This window comes from Xyrauchen texanus, chromosome 33, assembly GCF_025860055.1.
Source record: "Xyrauchen texanus isolate HMW12.3.18 chromosome 33, RBS_HiC_50CHRs, whole genome shotgun sequence".
Classification (NCBI taxonomy): domain Eukaryota; kingdom Metazoa; phylum Chordata; class Actinopteri; order Cypriniformes; family Catostomidae; genus Xyrauchen; species Xyrauchen texanus.
In genome coordinates this window covers 12,476,893-12,497,854 of record NC_068308.1, presented here as the reverse complement: position 1 = coordinate 12,497,854, position 20,962 = coordinate 12,476,893, and the positions used below count along the sequence as shown (strand labels likewise).

At 36.6% G+C, this 20,962-nt stretch overlaps 2 protein-coding genes across 3 annotated transcripts; one reads left to right on the top strand and one right to left on the bottom strand.

Moving 5' to 3' along the window:
* Nucleotides 1-114: 114 nt before the first annotated feature.
* Nucleotides 115-6,692, bottom strand: lsm12b (LSM12 homolog b). The gene is made up of 5 exons (XM_052103161.1): nucleotides 6,527-6,692; nucleotides 4,893-5,026; nucleotides 3,734-3,843; nucleotides 2,622-2,748; nucleotides 115-1,905 (listed from the first exon to the last, which is right to left on the bottom strand). The coding sequence occupies exons 1-5, from the start codon at nucleotides 6,651-6,653 to the stop codon at nucleotides 1,813-1,815; spliced, it is 591 nt and encodes a 196-aa protein (XP_051959121.1). The 5' UTR covers nucleotides 6,654-6,692; the 3' UTR covers nucleotides 115-1,812.
* A 6-nt stretch (nucleotides 6,693-6,698) lies between these two features.
* g6pc3 (glucose-6-phosphatase catalytic subunit 3) lies at nucleotides 6,699-20,648 on the top strand. Of its 2 annotated transcripts, none has more exons than XM_052103154.1 (7): nucleotides 6,699-6,810; nucleotides 8,894-9,113; nucleotides 12,558-12,664; nucleotides 12,757-12,847; nucleotides 12,994-13,112; nucleotides 13,264-13,405; nucleotides 20,306-20,648. In XM_052103154.1, exons 2-7 carry the CDS (start codon nucleotides 8,896-8,898, stop codon nucleotides 20,646-20,648), a joined length of 1,020 nt encoding a protein of 339 aa, XP_051959114.1. In that variant the 5' UTR covers nucleotides 6,699-6,810; nucleotides 8,894-8,895. The 2 variants fall into 2 exon arrangements, with proteins under 2 accessions (XP_051959114.1, XP_051959113.1); XM_052103153.1 differs by lacking the exon at nucleotides 6,699-6,810 and adding an exon at nucleotides 8,584-8,664.
* The last annotated feature ends 314 nt before the right edge of the window (nucleotides 20,649-20,962 follow it).

Sequence of the window (20,962 nt, the reverse complement as noted above, 5' to 3'; positions counted from 1 at the left end):
TGTTGGAGTGTCCATGACATGTACTTGATTTATCCACCAAGTATGTTGCATCATTCAAGAAACAAGAGTCATTGGTACATTCTGAATATTTAATTGAACAATATGTCAACTTAGAAGTAGAACGTGTAGTGTTACTTTGAATGACTCTCAGTCCTTTCAAGATCACAATTTGAAACTCAAGGAGCATCTTACACCATGTTCAAACTTTGATGTAAACCATGGTAAGGTATGTCTGGAGATGCAAACAGGTCCCAGTATTGTTAATGGACACATAATCCAACTATCATTCCTAATTTTTTATGAGTGCTCAAAACGATGCATTTATGTTTTTAGTGATCCTCTATTCATATAGAGGAGGGGTGTCAAACTTGGTTCCTGGAGGGCCACAGTCCAGCAGAGGTTTAGCTGCAGCCCTCCAGGAACTGAGTTTGACACCCCTCCTCTATATGATATAGAGTATAATAAATAGTATGGTAGTCTGCTATTCCAAACACTATGGATGCTTCTCATTTATGAAATTGTGCATAATTTTCTTTCTTTTCTTCCTTTTCTTACTTCCAAGCTCCTCCCTCTTAGGAAATGAGGACAGGATCCAAGGAAATTAAACGAGGCGGAGGAATCGAAGCAAGACAGATTTCACGTCACTTCAGAGTGCCGTTCCTGCGCAGCTGCATTATGTTGTAGGAAATTAGGTTTTCATAATTAAACCTAATAATTCAACATGAACTGTTAAAGTATGCAAAAATTATGGTTTATTCAATCCACAAATGTCAAGCATTAATTAAAACTATTGTAAGGAGAATGTATGTGTGCTTCAGGTATGTTGACCTCACCTTGACTTCCTCACTCAAGCATCCTCAGGCTTCCTCAATCCTCTGACATTGGCCCCTTGTAATGCATTTAGAGACTTGATACATCCTTCATGATTGGAGACTTTGGTTTCTGAGTCACAGGCTCAAGGACGGCGGTGCAAAGAAACAAGTATGCACAATTAAAGGAATGAGAAGCACCCTATATTAGTTGATCATAGAAACCCCTCATCAGAAATTGAATTAACTGTCCATGGCAGTCTTCACTGAATAAAATATTATTCGACAATCTTTTTAGAAAGTGGAAAAATCCACATAACCAGAATGTAAGCATTCAAACTGCTGACAGAGGTTTCCAGCATTTTTTAAAAAACCCTTTTACATCCATAACATGTTCCCAGTTCAGCTTTCAAAAAGAGCTATATGGAAAGTACAGTATTCCAGTCAGAATTTCTGTTTTATTTTAGAAAATGTCCTTCTAACGTGTGGAATCTGAAGTCACAATTTGTTTAAAATACAGAAGACAGACACTTGAAGAACATAAACAGGCAAGAGAAAACAAAGCATCAAAGAAAATAAAACTAACAAGCTTTTCTGATCTTTGACAAAATGGAATTGAAGGCGAAGGAGGGATGTAAGAGAAGAAAACATGAAAAGCTAATTCAGATGAAACATAGGAGTAGAAGAAAGAAGGTGCAGAGAAGGGATAAGACACATAGTCAAAGAAACTATGGTTGTTTGATGGTTGGTGTTTTAAATTATCTTTATAAATTCTAATTTAAAATGGCCTTTGCACTCTCACTTTTTTTTTTCTTAAAACATTTTTTCTTTTTTTAAATGTTTTTTTGTTGTTTTGTTTCTTTTGTTGATCTTCCAGACCCTTGGCCCTTGGTGCATCCACCCTCGGACTACGCCACAGAGGGGGAGAAGAGCGCTGGTTTCGACCAGCTGTTAGGCCCTTGATGCCCATGGTGCCCTCCCCAGATGAGCTATACCCCCCCACTCAGGAGGATAAAGACGAGTCCTTCTGTGTTTGCTGTGCTTGTGTACGTTGCATCGACTTCTGGCTTTCCACATCTCTAAAATGTTTCTCAACCTAAAAAAAAAAAAAAAAAAGAAATACTTTTTTTCATAGCGAGTATTTTTTGTTTGCATTTTGCTGGACGATACGACATTGGTCTTGGACTTCATATTCCTACTGGTGTGGATTCTTCATTATGCAATTAAAAATTTTAGGTCACCAATAACATTGTAAAAATACCATTTGTCACCCATGATTTTGTTTTGCTATCAAATGTGTCCAAAAATGGCCTTTGAGAGGGCAACCTACCATATTTTCAAGCTAATAAAATGCATCAACGAGTCACTGTTCCTACATTGATTAAATCTATTTAACAAACATTTGCAGAGACTGTTGTTGTTACATCCTCCTTTTAGTTGTCTGGAGAATTTAAGAGTACGTAACATATAGTGAAAAGATTAACAAAATATTTTGTTGTTTATCATACACCTGCAGAACTCATGAATGCATTGCATAGCATCACTTATTGTGCGCAATTTGGTTGCCAGAAGACATCTTTGTTGACAATCAAACACCAGCAAAGCTAACGGTATGCCATTGCCATTTGGATTCTTTATATGTTGTCATCTGGGCATAGGGCAATGGAATGCCTTTATGGTTCAAAATTGAGATATCAAGTAGTACTATCCCAAATCCAACTTTGACTTATCTTTTAATATGTATCATGTAAAACCTTTGAATGTTACTATATGGCAACCATTGAATCGAACAAAATATTCAGAGATACTCACAATTTTGCGTATATGACTTAGAGCGCTTCCTTCTTTGCCTTTGCAGTTCTCCACCTGGTATGGTGGTGAGATTATGACATCATCCATCACAATGATGTTCTTCTCCTGCCATTTACAGTCTTTGATGCTGGAAAACAAAGAGATAAAACAACATTAAACCAAGAAAGGCAAACCTTTATAAAACCAGCCACCTCAGTTAAAGGATGACAATACAAACTGATTGAAATTAAGAATATTTACAGTAGCAAGAAAATGTATGTGAACCCTTTTGAATTAGCTGGTTTTCTGCTAAAATGTGTGATCATCATCTAAAATGTGATCTCATCTTCAAAGTCACAAGTATAGACAAATACAATGTGCTCAAGCTAACAAAACACAAACAATTCTAATCTTTCATGTCTTTATTGAACACATCTCATTAAACATTCACAGTGCTGTGGAAAAAGTAAGTGAACCCTTGCATTTATTAACTGGTTGATCCTCCTTTGGCAGCAATAATCTCAAACAAAGCGTTTCTGGCAGCTACAGATTAGATCTGCACAATGTTCAGAAGGAATTTTGGATCATTCTTCCCCACAGAACTGCTTCAGCTCAGCAATAGACTTATAATGTCTGGTGTGAACGGCTCTCTTGAGGTCATTCCACAGCATCTCTACTAGGTTAAGGTCTGGGCTCTAACTGGGGCACTCCAAATGGTGGATTGTCTTTTTTCGAAGTCATTCTGTAGTGGACCAACTTCTACTGAGCTTCAGTTGGACCACAGCCACCTTGACATTATCCTGTAGGATATCTTGATACATTTGGGAATTCATTTTTACCTCGATGACGACAAGTGGTCCACGCCCCAAAGCAGCACAAAATCATGATGCTCCATCCACTGTTGGGATGATGTTTTCAAGTTGGTATGTGCTGCCCTTTTTACACCATATGTAGTGCTGTGTGTTCTTCCCAAACAATTAAACTTTAATTTCATCAGTCCGCAAACATTTTCTCATTAACGTTGTGGAGTGTCAAGGTGGTCTTTGGGAAACTTCAGGCAGCGGTTTTGAATTGGTTTAGCCTAATTTCACAGGCAAATGTTCATGCTAGTTGTAAAATTGTATGAGTCTTACGTTTTGTGTATAGTCTGGAATAGTTGCTGGCCCTCAGTTGACACCCCAGCACTGATTGCATAGGCTTGGGACAACTTGTCTTCCTTTTCCAATCTCGCCCGACTGGCAAGCTATATAAGGAAATAAGACATGTTAAAAGAAATAATATACTGTCAGACAGGCATCACTAGATTGCATTATTTAAAGGGACAGTTCACCCAAAAATTATAATATTCTCATCATTTACTCAACTTTATGCTGTCTCAGACTTGAGACTTTTTCACAATCAAGATATTTTGAAAGATTTGTAATGTGTTTTTTGTTCATACAGTGGAAATCAGAACTTAAGTTCCATAAAAGACATAAAGGTAACAAAGTAATCCATGAAGTGGGTAAATCCATGTCTCCATCTTTATGATATATTTGGGAGACAAGGCAAAAAAATAATCAGTCCTTATTCACCAAAAATCTGAAGCTTTTCTATGCACGTTTATGAAAGCTTGTTACGCACTCATGTGCATTTGCATATTCTCACAAGAACATTGTTCTATCATGCATGCGTCAGTTTTTGCGAGGACGAGCTTGTCTCATAAACATGCCTAAGAGTGCTGGGCACAAGAGAAGATTTTTGGCGAATAAGGACTGAATTTTTGCTTTGTTTCTCAACCGAGTGGATAACATTTATGCTACCTTTGCGTCCTTTTTAGAGCTTGAAACCCAATGACTTACATTGTATGGACAAAAACACATCAAACATCCTTTGAAATATCTTTGTTTATGTTCCGCATTAGAAAGAGAGCCATAGGTAAGAGATGGGATAAGGGTGAGTAAATGATGAGGATTATTATTTTTGGGTGAACTATTCCTTTAATGTCACAAGCTCATTTTAAATGTATGTAAGAGAACAGAAACAAAGTAGAGGACAATAAATTACCAATAAATACAGGTAAAAATCATATAAAGAAATGTATAACAATTTTATCATTGAGTTTTAAAAGTTATATCTTTAGCATAGTTTCTTTGAAGACAAATGCAAGAAACATTTTTATTTTCAATGTCAACACTAGTCAACCATTATGGACCAATAAATTAACTTGGTTTAAAAAAAATAAAGAAAGGGTTATTTAAATAACTACTAATAATTTGATTTAAATGTAAAACATAGCGCAGGTGATCTTACCTTGCTAACATTCAATGATGCTAGAGGAGGTGGTGTCTCAGTGCGATCATTAATAACATCCACCTCTGAAATGTAGGCTAAATTCACCAGGACGACATCACTGAGGTTGGACTTACCACTGGAGGAAGGACATTCTGGGTGAAGGGTTAAGGATACATCTAAAAGAGAGAACAAGGCAAAAGGATACAAAAGTTCCTTTGCTAAACCTCTCCCACTCTTTTTTTAAGACATCTGCCGCTTTCAGAATATATGCAGCCTGCAACCAAACAAGCCCTTACTGACACACCCCTAGTAACGGTCTACAATGCACTTACACCAAAAGACAACCAAAATAATGGGTTCAACTACCACTTTAGTCTGCCACTCAGGAGGCCGTCACAAGCTTACACAGCCAACAATCTAAAAGACAACAAAATGAAATAGGAATGAAATAAAGAAAAATAAATGACTGGTTGAGCATGCCTGGAAATCATACATAAGACAGGGGTAAACATACATGCCTCAGGATAATGACGGGTAACAACAATCTGTGTCATACAGAAAAGGCAAAGGTCACATTTAAAATTGCACAGGGACAATCGATTTAAAGTGGTATGAAATTTCACGTTAGTCAATTGTATGTGACCACCAGACTACTTAGATCAGTCACCATTCATCATTGAAGATGTCAAAATTATGAATCAGTCTTTATAGACACCTGAAAAACCAACATACCACCTAAAGCCAACCAAACAATCACCACTGTTGTTTAACTGTTATTTCATATGCAGCACTGCAATACCCATGGTATAGCCATAACATTAAACTACAATATTAAATCTTCCATTCATGCCAGGTCATGGGGTGTGTCAACAAATCCTCTATGAAACTACAAGCAGGCAGAAGAGCAACAACCTTAATTTTACCCATTGACAATTAGGCAAGCAACCTATCTGTACAGTAACTGCATGGTTACGAGTGAAACGCTGATGCATGAAACTATCTATATGATGAATGGAGAGTGGCATGTCAGTATTCCCTTGAATCATCTACTGTATTATAACAAGGGCAAAACTAACTGTGGGAATCAGACCATTAATGCTTATTTCACTGATACGAGAACAGTTCAACTTGATTGCTAATTATTACATACAGTATATGCTGATAAAACCTGGACTCCATGATTACTGGCGGCCAAATCTCGTCTAAAGTTGTCATTACAAATACAAAACGCATACTTTATGATAGAGTGAAATAATAGTTTAAATGGAGTGTAATATGTCCTATGAGCGCTGACATTAACATACCTTAGAGACGTTTGCTTAGCGCGTAAGCTAATACTGTGGGTCGCGAGGACATGCTAATCAACACGCTAACCACAAACAACACTTACAAACACACGCGAGCGGCATTTTAATCAATGAACCCAGATCAGGTCAACTAATCTTAGAAAACCCCAAGAAATAAACATCACATAGCATGTCGTAACACAATAAAAAAAGGTAAATAAATTAAGAATAGGCGCTGAATGAGGCCAATTGACCACACATCAACACAATTGTGCGGAGTTCCACTTTGACACATTCCGGTTCCACTCGCGCGACTCCCACGAGCAAGGCATTTTCAATACACATCCCCGCGGATTAAAAGGATACTCAGAGTCAACATCTTGGACGGGTAATCGAAAGCCACCACCTCACCCTGCAAACGTTGGCCTAAACAGGTGAGGCAAGAGACATGGCTCCCGACACTGAAATACTCCCCCGGTCCAGGAGCCGCCATCTTCTCCGCCAGGGAAACCGGAGCGCCAGCTTTACGTAAACGAACGCGACGGCGTGACTGTTACGACATAGAGGCGCGTCAGGTGACAGGAAAGAGATCTGGCACAATGTCTTACACCATCTCTCTGAAGTTTTATGCTGGATAACATATATACAGGGTTGGTAGAGTTGCCTTTGAAATGTATTCCACTACAGATTACAGAATACATGCTGTAAAATGTAATTTGTAACGTATTTAGTTAGATTACTCAAGGTCAGTAACGTATTCTAAATACTTTGGATTACTTCTTTAGCACTGGTAGATTTTTTATTGTTTTGACTATAAAAACTCTGCCAGTACAGTAAGACAAAATACACATGTTAAAAATACATTCTCTGAATAACCTAAATGTCTTATGCGATGTTATTTCTTGTTTTAAGGATTTTTTGATATTTTACAGGAAAACAATACAACGAATATTATCAAGAATATGATTTTTGCCCTAATACCAAAGGTCTTACTAGAAAAAACATTATGATCTAGCATGAATTTTCTTGATATAAAATATGATCGTGCCTGATTACTTGCATGTAAAATGGCTAGAAATTGCATTTTATCTTAGTGTAAAGCTGACAATTTACACAACATTTATTTCTATTTCCTCTGCTCCAAACTTACTTCAAACTTACTTCTCTGTCTGCTCGTATGAATGTAACACATCATAAGAAAGTGTTTCACCGCTGTTCAAATGCACTTTGGATCGCATCATTTATATGTATAATTGTTTTACATCTGAAAGGACTAAATATTAAATTAATAAAATGCAAAGTGATCTCTTCAGTAATCAAAATAATTTTTTGAATGTAAATGTATTCTAAATACAGTTACTTATATTTTGTATTTTAAATACGTATGCACATTGTATTGTATTCCGTTACTCCCCAACCCTGCATATATATATATATATATATATATATATATATATATATATATATATATATATGTATATATAAATATACACCGATCAGCCACAACATCAAAATCACCAGCCTAATATTGTGTAGGTCCTCTTCGTGCCACCAAAACAGTGCCTAACCGCAGATAATATTCTTCTCATCACAATTGTACAGAGCAGTTATCTGAGTTACTGTAGACTTTGTCAGTTCAAACCAATCAGGTTATTCTCCATTGACCTCTCTCATCAACAAGGCATTTCCATCTGCAGAACTGATAAAATTGTAGTAAAGCCCAATTTAAAGTACTTAGTGTACTTTTGTGTGCTAAAGTGGAACAACCTCAAGTGTACTTATTATATTTTAAGTTTATGCCTGTGTAGGGACTAATTACATGCTTGATTAGTGAAATTAAAGTGTACCTTAAGTACATCTCAAATGTATTATGAGTGTCTTCCAAACATACTAGCAGTATACCATGAATATATTATTTTTGCAATAAGCTCTGTTATACTTTTGGCTAATTTCAAATACTAATGGGCTTTCAAAACATTAGTCATACATTTGAACACTTTCTTAAAGAAATGTCCAAATAACGAAGTGATTTCCAAGCATGAATAAATAAATTAAAAAAATACACAGAACTTTCACTTTAAGTATATTTTCTAAAATATATATTTTTTAGAAAATATACTACATTACAATTATTTTAAAGTGTGTTAAAAGTTTTATTGTGAAAATAGGTAAAAGCATGATATACTTTTTATACATTTAAATATGGTACAATTCTTTGTTAATATATTTGCAATGTACTATTGAAAAAGCAAATATATTTGAAATACAAAAAAGTCGTTTTTTTTTTACCAGGGTAACCGGCGGTGAAGTGCATCCTTCAAAAATGCTGTACATAAAGTACGCATTATCGTACTATGCGTTTTGTCCAATTGTAGCACCCGTAATTTGGCAACGTATAAATGTGTGATGTAATATCAGTACAAGGCGGATGGAAACAAGGATTTTGTTTGGATCAGCGGTCACCTAGGGCGCAGGAGCATCTTTGACAGTTGGTTTAGTTTGAGGTAACTGCTCTGATTCTCCGCTCATCAGACTGTCCGTCAGCTGGTTTATTCAGTCGTTTATCAAGTGCTAAAGTTGATTACTTTGTAAACAAGGTTGAAATTATAAAAGAATGACCGTAAACCCTGAGCTCATTAGCTGTGAGCTAATAGATGAGTAGAAGATCTTTATACACTTGATTTTTGGACGCTTGACTTTTATCAATATATTTGATACATAATCATCTTTCAGAAATGGAGACCATATACAGCGAAGGCGTTTGGATGGCGGAGACTCTTCAGCAGAGAACAAGAAGCTATGAGGATTTCTGGCTTGTTGCTACTCATATGGGAGACCCCAAAGCTGCAGTTCTTCTGGTCTTTCCAGTTGTGTTTTCTGTACATCGACGAACTGGCATCGCTGTTATCTGGGTTGCAGCTCTATCAGAGTGGATTAATTTGGTTCTCAAATGGTAAGAATTACTTTGCATTATGGTGAACTGGAAAGAACTGAAAAATTATATATAGGATAAATAAGATGCATTGATATATAATATAATATAATATAATATAATATAATATAATTATATTCCTTATCTGGCTGCGTTTCATCTGCGAGTTTGGCCAACATACTGCTTGGAATTATGGTCCAAAATTGGCCCAAAAGCCACTTCCCGAATGTAAACCATATCCTCCTCAGAAAGATGCCAAAATTCAGACTTATCTGGTCCCTCCAGCTTTCAGATGTTTTTGTACCACAACTGTGCCAAAATCCCCAGAAAACAGCCAAACAATTGGCTGCTGTCACACCAGAACTCAGCCACAACTTATCCTGTACATCCCCAGCAAGCAGCTGAAATTGAATCGCAGTTATGCCAGATAACAGCCTTAAAGGGGTCATATAATGCCATTTTTGTACAAGTTAATATGAATCTTTAGGGTCTAAATGAAAACTTTGGAATATACTTTTATTAAAAATTCTCATTAGTATTTTAAGAAAACACTAATTTTACCTGCTCAAAAACAGCTCCGTTTTCAGCACGCCGTTTCAGTGCATATGACTTTAAATGATAATGAGCTTTGGTCACCCCGGCCCTCCGTTCTGGAGTTATTCTCCGTATAACTGTTTTTTTGACATTTACTTCTTAATCAGTAACATACAAGTAAACCAGGTGTAACTTAGTGTTACTATGTTAACTGTAACACCTGCGTACACAGATTTTAATAACACAATAACCATAACGCGTTGTTCATTATAAACGTGGGATTATGAATTATATTGAGAACGTCGTAACGTTATGGAAAACATGCCGTAATGTACCCTGAGTGTAAACATTAGCCAAATTCATTGTGAAGCGTGCAAGCGATTTGCAAAGATTAATATAAAGGTTAATAAAACGTTACACTTACTACTTCTGGAGGTGCAGAGGGAATATAAATAGTTGGTACCGAATCTTTTTTCAGCAGCATCTTCTTAGCAAAACCAGCTTTATACTGACCCTCGTTTATAAAGCAGTCTGGTGAAAAATGATTCGCGCAAACATGAACGCATTGACGTTGCTCGTGGGGAATATTCCCATCGTAAACAAAACTCAGCCACTGCGTCTTCAGCGGTTCAGATTTAGGAACATCAAAATGACTGCTGTGTTCGTTATTACACCGAAGAACAGAACACCACAATCGCTTAGGCGCCATTCTGCTCCAGTGTATCAACAATGATGACGGACTGTGATTGACAGCTCGCTCACGTGCGAGGGCGGGTCTGTGTTGAAACACTGCTGTCAATCAACAATCCTTGGAGGGGCGTCCGACCGTGTGACATCACACGGTCGAACGGCTCGAAAATATATAAGGAGATTAAAACAAAAACACTGGATGGATTTTTATCATAATAGGATGGTTGTGTACAGGCACAGCCAACACACATTTCAGTACAATCAACTTGAAAAAGTGCATGTACCATTATATGACCCCTTTAACATTACCAACCCCCATATGTAAATGTTTTTGTAAATTATGTGGCAAAAAAAGCAAAGGTGTAGAATTTCTTTTTAATTCAGGTATAATTCAGGATTAAAACGTTACAATGTTATACATTTGCCAACATAATTGCAACCCTCATGGGAAAAAAAAATACACTCAAACCTTGACATAAGTGTGAAAATATGTAAAGGATTAAAAAAGAATTATATATTTAAACTAGGTAATGATACATTAATATTACAAAAGCAAGCAATACACATACAAATGAGGGACAATCTAATAAGCTGCAAAAGACAATAGAATTGAAACAAACAATAAATGTAAAAAAAAAAATGTATAAATAAGGTTTGAAAAATAGACCTGTTAATAATAAAAGCAACTTAAAAATAAGAGTGAAGTTAATAGAAAATGGAGTGAAACAAATACAAGTTCTGTGAAGAGGTCAGAGCTGTGCTTTATCATGAATAAAACACCGCTGTTGTCCAATCAGCATCCAGAACTGGAACTATCTGTTTTATAAAAGTGAATACTACATACTTTAACTATATACAGTAGTTATATATTTCTGTCATCCTTTTTCCATTTAAATAGAGCTTTTATTTTGGAGCGAAGCCTTTCTAGGTTTTTTTTTTTTTTCAATGTGATAATTAAACCACAAAACTGCTATTAATTTAAATTAGGGCTGTCAATTGATTACAATTTTTAATAGAATTAATGACATGGTGTCCCGATTAATTAATCGCATATACAAATATTTGCTGAGAGAGCCCCTCAGATAACAATAATTCAATATATTATGGTTCTACACATCAATACATAATTGTACAGGGTTATATATGTATGCTTAAACTTTTACATCTAGAGCCAAGAGGCATATTAAAACAAACAACAACAAAAAGGAAAATAAATTGGTTACATTTCAATATACTTTACAGCTCTCTTGTTACTTAAATTGGAAATTGTTCTTATGTGTTGCTGAACCTCTAAATTAAAACTAATGGTTTATAACCATGAATACTAAACTTTGCCAACAAAAGCAGAACATTAATCTGATAATATTCCTTCTAAAGAGACTTGTCATGGCTAAAAAACCCCCCCCTGAATAAAACCTCTTCAAAACAAAGTTGGGAATAATATGATCTCTAACAATCTTGCAGAAATCAGACCAAAAACAAGTCTAGTAGGGACAACTCCAAAATAAATTAAGAATTGTTTCTGCCTGCAGACCACAAAATGTACAGAATATATAGACATCACAATTAAATCTCTCTACAAGAAAATAATTGGTGAGGTAGTACTTATAAGTTTGAAGGGAATTAATTTTTTTATTTTTAAATATTTATGGTTAATTTCCAAATTTTGCACCATCTCAATCCAGCCACACCCTGTGTCAGACATGCTTGTGTAGTGTCTCGTGTGCGTTGCATTATAAACATAAAATGTTTATTTCAATGTGTCAGTACTCAATCTTTAAACACATATTGAGATCTCCTAGTTCGCATTTGCGCTCCAAGTGTTTTGAACGTAACTCGTGTCTGTGTTGTCTACTGAAGTGATTTCTTCACTGTATAAACTGCGCGTTGCTCATACAGCTGAAATTTCACTTACTGCCCTCTGGAGTAAACTGGTGGTACTACAAGCTTGCGTTTCTCAGGACTCTTCCTTATGGTCCGGGGGAAGTGCGATTAATTGCGTTAATTTAACGCTTTATTTTTTTGGTAAAATTAATCGCACTGAATTAACGCGTTAAATCGACAGCCCTACTTTAAATATGTAGTCTGTATGTGCTGCACGCTACATTGTGAATAATTCCAATACCAATGTCAGTATCGGGACATCCCTAATTTTAAGGTGCTTGATTAGTTGCTTGCTTTTGATAAATTCCAAATAATCCCTCACCATATTGCTTGGTAATCTTCATTTTAACATGACAGGATCCTGTTTGGGGAGAGGCCTTATTGGTGGATAGGAGAATCTAGATTGTTTTTAGAAAACCCACCAAAAGTTCAACAGTTCCAGTCCACTTGTGAAACTGGCCCAGGTAAAGAAGCAATGCTATCCTTTTTCTGGATGAGATTACCTGAACCATTTCCAGATGTCAAGATAAAATGACCAGGTGATCCTCTCTTTCAGGCAGTCCCTCAGGTCATGCCATGGTCACGGGTGCTGTCTGGTGGGTGATCGTCTCTTCTCTGGCATCCTACTTTCATGCTCTCACAGGCAGGTCTGTCTTCAAGGGGTCACATATCACGCACTTTGGTAATAATAAAATATCACTGCATTTACTGTGGGGTCAAAAACATGTCTGAGATCAGTGAATGCCATTATTATATGTAATGAGCAAATCATTTCGGTCCCTCTCTCTTACAGTAAGGTCTTAGCTGCAGTGCCGTATCTGTTCTATGCGTTTTTTTTGGGATGTGTTGGTCTTTCTCGGATCTTCATCTTGGCTCATTTCCCTCATCAAGTCATTGCAGGACTTCTGACAGGTAATACATTTATCACATAAACAAAATGCCTATTTAGGTAGGCTTTTACATCTGAATTGCAATGTAGTAATTGTGAGGCTGTAGACATTTAGACATTATAAAATCACACAGTGGCAGGACAGATCTGGAGACTTCATGTGCTTTTCCACAGGGGTGATCCTGGGGGTTTATCTGAACCGAACTGTGCCTGAATTTCGCCCTCTGTCGTTCTTCCTACGCTACAGCATGACTCTGCTCTTTGGAGCTCTTCTGGTGCACGCTGCCCTGCAAAACATTGGGATTGATCTATCTTGGTGAGTTTATTATCTCAACAATGTTATTTATGCAACCTATACGAAAGGAGTAAACATGAATTACAATAGATTGAAGTTCATTGTTTCCCATTTATGCATTCTGCAGCGGCTCACCGCTTTATGAAATTTATTTGATGCAATGTAACGCTTGCTAAACCCAGTCAAATTCATGAACTAATCTTTTGTAGTGAATCGATCTTCACCTCCATACAGGGTTGTCAAAATTACCAGTATAAAAACCAGTAAAATTTCACAATTTGATACCAATTTTGATACAACTGCAAAAATGGGTAATATGCTATTGAACACACTCCTTTAGTATGGAGGTAAATTCATGACTGAAGTCTTTGAAGCATAAAAGCATGTTGAATTACTCTAATTGAAAAAAATAAATGCGTAGTATTATCAGTGCTTTCTTTTAGATGCAGCTGAAATTGAACATGGTTGTATTTTTAAGCATTGAATATTTCATTTGGAAATATTTCACAACTAATTTATTAAATATGATATTGTTTTCATTATTATATAAAAATATATATTCACCTTCCAAAGTTGATTTTACAAAATATTCAGTTTATTTGATAATGCCATCAAGATTTTTCGACAGGTAAAATTCAGCCTCCTCAAAATCAGTGGTTTAAATTCAGTTGGAAATTAAACCATCCACATCCGGGAACTGCAGGAAAGGCAGCAGAGTACTGACACACACCTTCAACCTGGTTCTATTTGTTCTCACCCTTTATGCGATCGGGTGTTTACTGCTGAAGACCAAAGCTATTCGGTAGAGTGAACAGCCATGTAGGTTTTGATAGTTTGTTTTTCAAAATTGTTCATGGGTAGAAAATGGATACATATTTGATTTGCACATGTGGGTGGGCATGAAACGTACTTTTCCACTGAATGGTCAACCCACGCCATCATCAGTTTCTCAGTGCCGTGCAACAGAATAATTATCCACCGCTGCTCAACTTTTATTGCAACTACATCTCTATCTCTTTAAGCAACCGGACTAAGGAATGCCTGTGACCCAAACCGTACTAGTCAGGAAAGGGTCTATAGACACAAAGCCCTGTCTATAAATGGAGAATAAGCAAAGTTTAATAAATGTTATTGATGTATAGGCTTTGGGTGTGCCAAGGGAAAACGGTGTTCAAGAACTGAAGCACAAAAAAAAAAGTAACTTAACAATTGCCATTCACACATGTAAAGTTGACGCTTAACACGGGTTAAATAGAAAATACATTTATAAAGTTATATATAAAGTTATAATGAATTTACTAGCCTAAACAAATTAATGAAACTTTTATCAATGGAGTTGGTAGGCCTGTTAATTTATCCAAACATAAAGCTTAATATTTAGTCATTAATGTGGTGTTCTTTTTTTTTTTTAAATTAAGAATGTTACATAATTATTTCCCAAAATCCAGAAGACAAATGCACAGGTAAACGAAGGGACAATTTGCACAAATTGACAAAGTACTACACCAGGTTTTACATCCACCTATTCAAAAACTGAAATATAAATGTGTGATGCATTTTATGAAATAGAAAACTGACAATACCGTGTGCATTCAGTTTCCAGCAAAAGAAACAAACTTTTGGTAACATTAGAGACCCTTATTATGATTCACATTGCATGTGTTCACATTTATATCATTAATCTCTGTGAAGCTGAGCATCAATCTGAAACCCCATCTTACCAAGTCATCATTATTTATTTAATTAAATGCTGTGATCGTCATTAACTTTTGCCATCTGGACATCATTTCCATGCTTGTTGGTATTACAGTCTGTAAAGGGTTGGAAAGGAGGAGGCGAGAACCGGCTTGACGATATAAATAATGGTTTAATGAAACCCTAAAAGGCAACACAAACACGCACAGATGACGGACATGTCCGTAAACTATCTCTCTCTCTCCCGCACGATCCTCTGCAGTCGACCTTTATCCCTCACGGTGGCTTCATTAGCCTAATACGGGACCGGGTGTGTAGGATCACGACCCGGCCCCGCCCTCCGCCCTGCCACATTGTCATGTTGAGAAGACCAACCCCTGGACATATTGGCCAAGGTTTCAGCATTGGACCAGACAGCGCTCCTAATGAAACAGATTGCTCGTTATAAACTAGAACTAAAATTGGTGCTGTTTTGGGAAACTGGCTTCTCTATATAAAATGAGCAGCGTTAATTAAGATGATCATGAAAGTTTAAGTTGTAGCATATATAGATATATTATACCCCAAAATAAAGAAACCACTAGTCCCTCTCCGCTGCCCCTCCTCGACAGCCCTCCAAAAAGGCCAGATAGCTGCCCCACTTCCTAATGTAAATATCCATGTTATCCAGCCTTCTATACACCATCTCCTCAAACGCCGCCACCTTACCCAACTCTACACACCACTCGTGAAATGAGGGTGCACCAGATGACCTCCATCCTCTGAGGATTAACCACCTGCCAATCATCACGCCGGTCAGGACCTAGCTCTCCATATATTTATCACCCACTCTTATATAGGTCACTGAGTGTATTAACCTCCTCACAATTCTCTCTGACCAGCAGAAAGGGGACTTATTAATATGTAATTGTTAATAACGCATTATTAACATGTTAACTTCGACAGCTCTAATAGTTATATAAATGGATGAATAGATCAAATAAAATCAGAGTAGAAAAATGTCAATTACTTTTCTCAACATCTCGTCTTCCTTTCTGACACCTAAGGGGACTCTTGCTTGCACCACACGTTGTGCAGCACCACATTTGTGACCGTTGTCACCTCTAGGAGTAAAGAGCAAGTAAAGACCTCTCGATTGGTGAATGTCCCTAAAGCACAAGTTCCACATGTCTCCTTGTTTTGCGCTCCGCAATAAAGTGAATTATATTCAATTAATGTCATTGGCAGGACTATACAGCCTCCTGTGTTCTTTAGGGCTGCAACTAACGATTATTTTGATAATCGATTAATCTAACGATTATTAGAATGCTTATACGACAATGACCATTATTGCAAAGATTAATCATTGGCTCTTAACCGATTATTCCGCTTGTGGTCGGACTTAAAATGTTGTATTGAAGTGCTTGCTAACAATAGAGGACAAAAGCATCTTTTAAAATATTGCTAAATGATATTCACTAAACTAAAGGGGGGAATTAAATTAAGTTTAATTCAGTAAAGAAATTAACTGCAAAAAGACCTGTTATCAAGTGTCTTGTTTTCCATTTAAAATGATCTAAACTAAATAAATTGACTTGAGAAGCAACATATAAGTTAGACTTGCTTTAAGATAACTTACAAAATACACTTATATTTAAGGTATAAAAGTGTTTTTTTTTTTTTTCACGAGAATAAATGCACAGTAACTTATATTATGACTAAATAAGTCACGAGCCATCACGTTATAATCTAGCTGCATTAAGTGTGCACGCTTGAGGGATCCCCGCGACCAGTGTGCATCAGCCGTGTGCAGTTTCAGTATTCCCCCTTAGATCGGGACATTCGTGCAACTCTCTAAAAGAGGCGCTGACCACACAGAGAAATGCCAATTTTGGAGTTTGTAGTTAATTACATGACCTGCTTCTGTATTATTTGAAAACTTTAAATGCAGTTATAATGCGTTATAGCTTTATTAAAGAGCTCCGTCTCTGCTTATTTCACAACGAGAGTGCTTCTGAATTTACTTATTTAAAAAAATAAAAAAATCATAATTCCCAAATACTTTTGGGATCTACATCACCTGAAGCTCTTTGGAAAGTTTAGGGTGCATCTGGACTGTGATCAGTGTCATTCTTCCCCTTCTCAGTCGTGTGCGAACTGCAGTGCTGCTCTTGTGTGTTATTACAGTTTAATGTGATCTCATGTTACGTTAATTGAGATCAAATGACTGAGACGACAATTTTTTTTTTTGTCGATTATGTTGACTAATCGTTTCAGCCCTAATGTTCATTAATCCTGGAAGCTTTGATCTCGGCCCACAGAGCAATTTGTGTAAACTCAAAATTACAAATGCACATCTGATGAATTGATTGTGTAAAAGAAATACACAATCGTTCTGCACAACTATTGCAAAACAAAATATAATAATGTAGTTAATTAGGACAAATATAGCTTTATAAACATTTGTAATTGACCTCTCTAAAAAATTTTAAAGTTATGCACAAATCTAATGATGTAACTCTAACGAGCAGCACTGTCCACCCAATCAACTCTACCAGAATATACTAATAGTTTGCAAATAAAAATAAACCATTTTCTGCATTCGCATGATAATCCTCATTCCTGTTAGAAAATGTAGTTTGAGTTTTATTTCAAATAACAAAATTGATACGTTTTTGGTGAATTGAATCAGTTTCACTCCGCAGATAATTGATCACGTGTTGTCTCTATTGAAGTAGCCTACTTAACATCCAGCACCCAAACAACAGCCACATATGAGCAGTAATGGGCTGGTCGCATCTTTTACCCAAGCCTTTCCTTTTTTTCGGACCTCTGGCGGATTGTCTGGCATAATGTTGCTGTCTACACAAGGTTTAATTGGTTTTGGTAAATGCAAATATATGTGTGTATGTGACTTGCCGCGATAAGAGTTCTTGTTCATTGTAATATGGCAACAGCCACCCCTGAAACCGCGACGCGAGCACCGCCTACACTGCACAAAACGCATGTACAATCTTTATCTCTTGACATTTCTCAATTTATGTACTTTTTTGCACTTCTTTACAAGCTGCCATTGCTTCTAAGCACTTTAAACTGAAACTGAAAGATCATGAGAAACAAAAGCTGCATGCTTTTCCGATAACATTGGAATCATCAATGCATAACAATAAGCATGTGACATCGCCCTTTGTTGTCAGAGGAAGATGAGAGCAGGGTTGGGAGGGTTACTTTTTTTTAAATGTATTCCACTACAGATTACATGCTGTAAAGTGTAATTTGGAATTAATTTCGTTAGATTACTCAAGGTCCGTAACGTATTCTAAATACTTTGGATTACTTCAGCACTGGTAGAGGTTTTTTTTTTCCCACTTGTTTTGACTATAAAATCTCTGCCAGCACAGTAAGACAAAATACACATGATGAAAATGCATTCTGAGAAACCTAAATGTCTTATGCGATGATATTTTTACAGGAAAATAATGCAACAATTATCAAGAATATGATTTTTGCCCTAATATCAAAGGTCTTACTAGGGGAAAAAAACATTATGGTACAGCATGAATTTTCTTGATAAAAAATATGATTGCCTGATTACTTGCATGTAAAATGGCTAGAAATTGCATTTTATCTCAGTGTAAAGCTGACAATTTACACAAGATTTATTTCTATTTCCTCTGCTCCAAACTTACTTCAAACGTACTTCTCTGTCTGCTTGTATGAATGTAACACATCATGAGAAAGTGTTTCACTACTGTTCAAATGCACTTTGGATCGCATCATTTATATGTATATATGTTTTCCATCTGAAATGACTAAATATTAAATGAACCAAATGACAATAAAATGCAAAGTAATCTCTTAAATCTCGAAATTTCGGCCGGCAAAATTTTTTTGTTTTTGCCGAAAGAGGAAAAAAGGCCGAAAATATATGCCTCCCCGCCCCTCATTGCTCTGGTTTCACTCTCGATCGCTCTGGCCATTTTCACATTTTCACACATTGCTCTGGTTTCACTCTCGATCGCTCTGGCCATTTTCACGGCGCTACCAAGCAAAGGCCGATGTCAGCGGTGTGGAAATACTTCAAAACCGACGCTCCCTATACACATACTATGCAGTCTGCGTAGGGCACCGACTCCCAGAAAGTCCACCGGCTGCCCTTACTCGCACGTTATGTTATCCAAGGACCCGAAAGCAGTTGCGTAACGCAGGCGATCGCTTCTCACTCCTATCACACGAATGCGACGACTCTTGACTACTGGTACATGAACCAAGATCACGGACTGCAATAATGAATTAAATTGGAAATGCGTTTACATAAGCAGAATAGAGGCCCTCTGCCATACTGTGTTTTGCCTGTTTTTCATTAAAATGACGGTGTAGCATATTTAAACTTTAAATTTGCAAGATGCTATAATGGAGTTGCTAGGTTTATTACTTGACTGCTGTTTTGCATATCATTAGAGTTTTCTAGAACGTTACATTATTTGTATAATTGGTAATAATGGTTTAATATATTTTCTGTCCTATTTTGGTGCGTTACTTTCAATAATTTTTTTTTTTTTTTATTTCATGAATTTAATTCATCTGAATTGAGAAAAATACAAACCAATAAAATGAAGTCTAATATTAATACAATTATTAAAAAAAAACAAGGGGGACGTGTCACCTCATGACTCATGCTTTCAGTGAGAACAGTGTAATCTGTTAATATGGGTGCTGAAATGAAAATGCGCCGCTCACTCCCTGCACGGAGGATGTGCCAACCCAGTGTAGCGCATCTAAATTGTCTTTTTTACGTTTCTTTTAAAAGCAGTAAATGGCTTATTCACATGAAACCGGCTATCAAGTTTGAATATTAAATACTATGATATTGAAGTACAATATTATTTAGTTTAGGTTTATTAGCCAGTGGAGATTCCATTTGAATTAATTTAATAGATGTTATTGGCTACCAATAGGAGTGTAGTACTATGTTCAGTTTAACACATTCAATTATATATAAATCCATTCCAGAGAATTCACAGAATTTTCCCCTCAAAGCAGAAAATGTATAAAAACCTGGGCCTACTTATTGCTTAATTATTACATATTAGGCCTCTAAAGGTCAGAAGCTGAAATTAATGCGTGTTGTGTATTTGTATTAGTCGGTCAAAGGCTAATCTGTAGAAGGCTTTTTTTTTTTTTCTTCATAACTGATGTTTACATTGTAATCATACACTATGTATTTCTGTATACTCTGAACCGTAGGTCCATCTCACTGGCTAAGAAGTGGTGTTCTCACTCAAGGTGGATCCGTATGGACACCGCTCCCTTTTCCTCTCTGAACCGTGATGCCGGGGCTTTACTGGGCCTTGGACTTGCACAGTATTGCAAGCCAGGTGGATGGGCTCTTCACTGGATCCCCAGGACTCTCTGTCTGGCCCTCTCGTCTTTGGCCCTTTACTACGTCAGCAGTTTTCCTCTGCCCACTGTTCCTCCTCTTCTCTACTATTCACTGTTCTTTCTTAAATACACAATTGTTCCGCTGGTGGTCATGGTATTAATACCAGGATTTGTGCATCTTCTAACAGCGAAAACCAAGAGGGAATAAAAGTGAATGCCACAGACAGTAAACTATTGGTCGTCTTTGAACCAGCCATCAAAACTAAGTTCATGACCCAAAAAGAACAAAGAAGCTCTAAGATAAGTAACTTGTGGTGTGCCATTTACATAAAAGCAGAGCTTGCAGTTGATTATAGCTTTTTGTTTGTTTTGCAAGAGAAATTGTTGTGGATTGCTGCAGTGCATAAACAAATTTAATTTGAGCTTTGTGCCAAAGGTGACTGTTGATTTGTCACAATGCATCTTGGGATATTGTTCTTTGACTTTTAGAACAGAATGCAATCCCCCAAATCTATGTAATGT

What these genes read in the sequence shown, in the direction of transcription:
- lsm12b (XM_052103161.1), bottom strand. Translation starts at nt 6,653, where the DNA reads ATGGCGGCTCCTGGACCGGGGGAGTATTTCAGTGTCGGGAGCCATGTC. An exon ending in GTCCAAGATGTTGACTCTGA is followed by an intron (nt 5,027 to 6,526) that starts GTATCCTTTTAA and finishes CCCTTCACCCAG; the next exon opens with AATGTCCTTCCTCCAGTGGT. An exon ending in TAAGTCATATACGCAAAATT is followed by an intron (nt 1,906 to 2,621) that starts GTGAGTATCTCT and finishes TTTTTTTTTTAG; the next exon opens with GTTGAGAAACATTTTAGAGA.
- g6pc3 (XM_052103154.1), top strand. Translation starts at nt 8,896, where the DNA reads ATGGAGACCATATACAGCGAAGGCGTTTGGATGGCGGAGACTCTTCAG. An exon ending in CACTTGTGAAACTGGCCCAG is followed by an intron (nt 12,665 to 12,756) that starts GTAAAGAAGCAA and finishes CCTCTCTTTCAG; the next exon opens with GCAGTCCCTCAGGTCATGCC. An exon ending in ATTGGGATTGATCTATCTTG is followed by an intron (nt 13,406 to 20,305) that starts GTGAGTTTATTA and finishes TCTGAACCGTAG; the next exon opens with GTCCATCTCACTGGCTAAGA.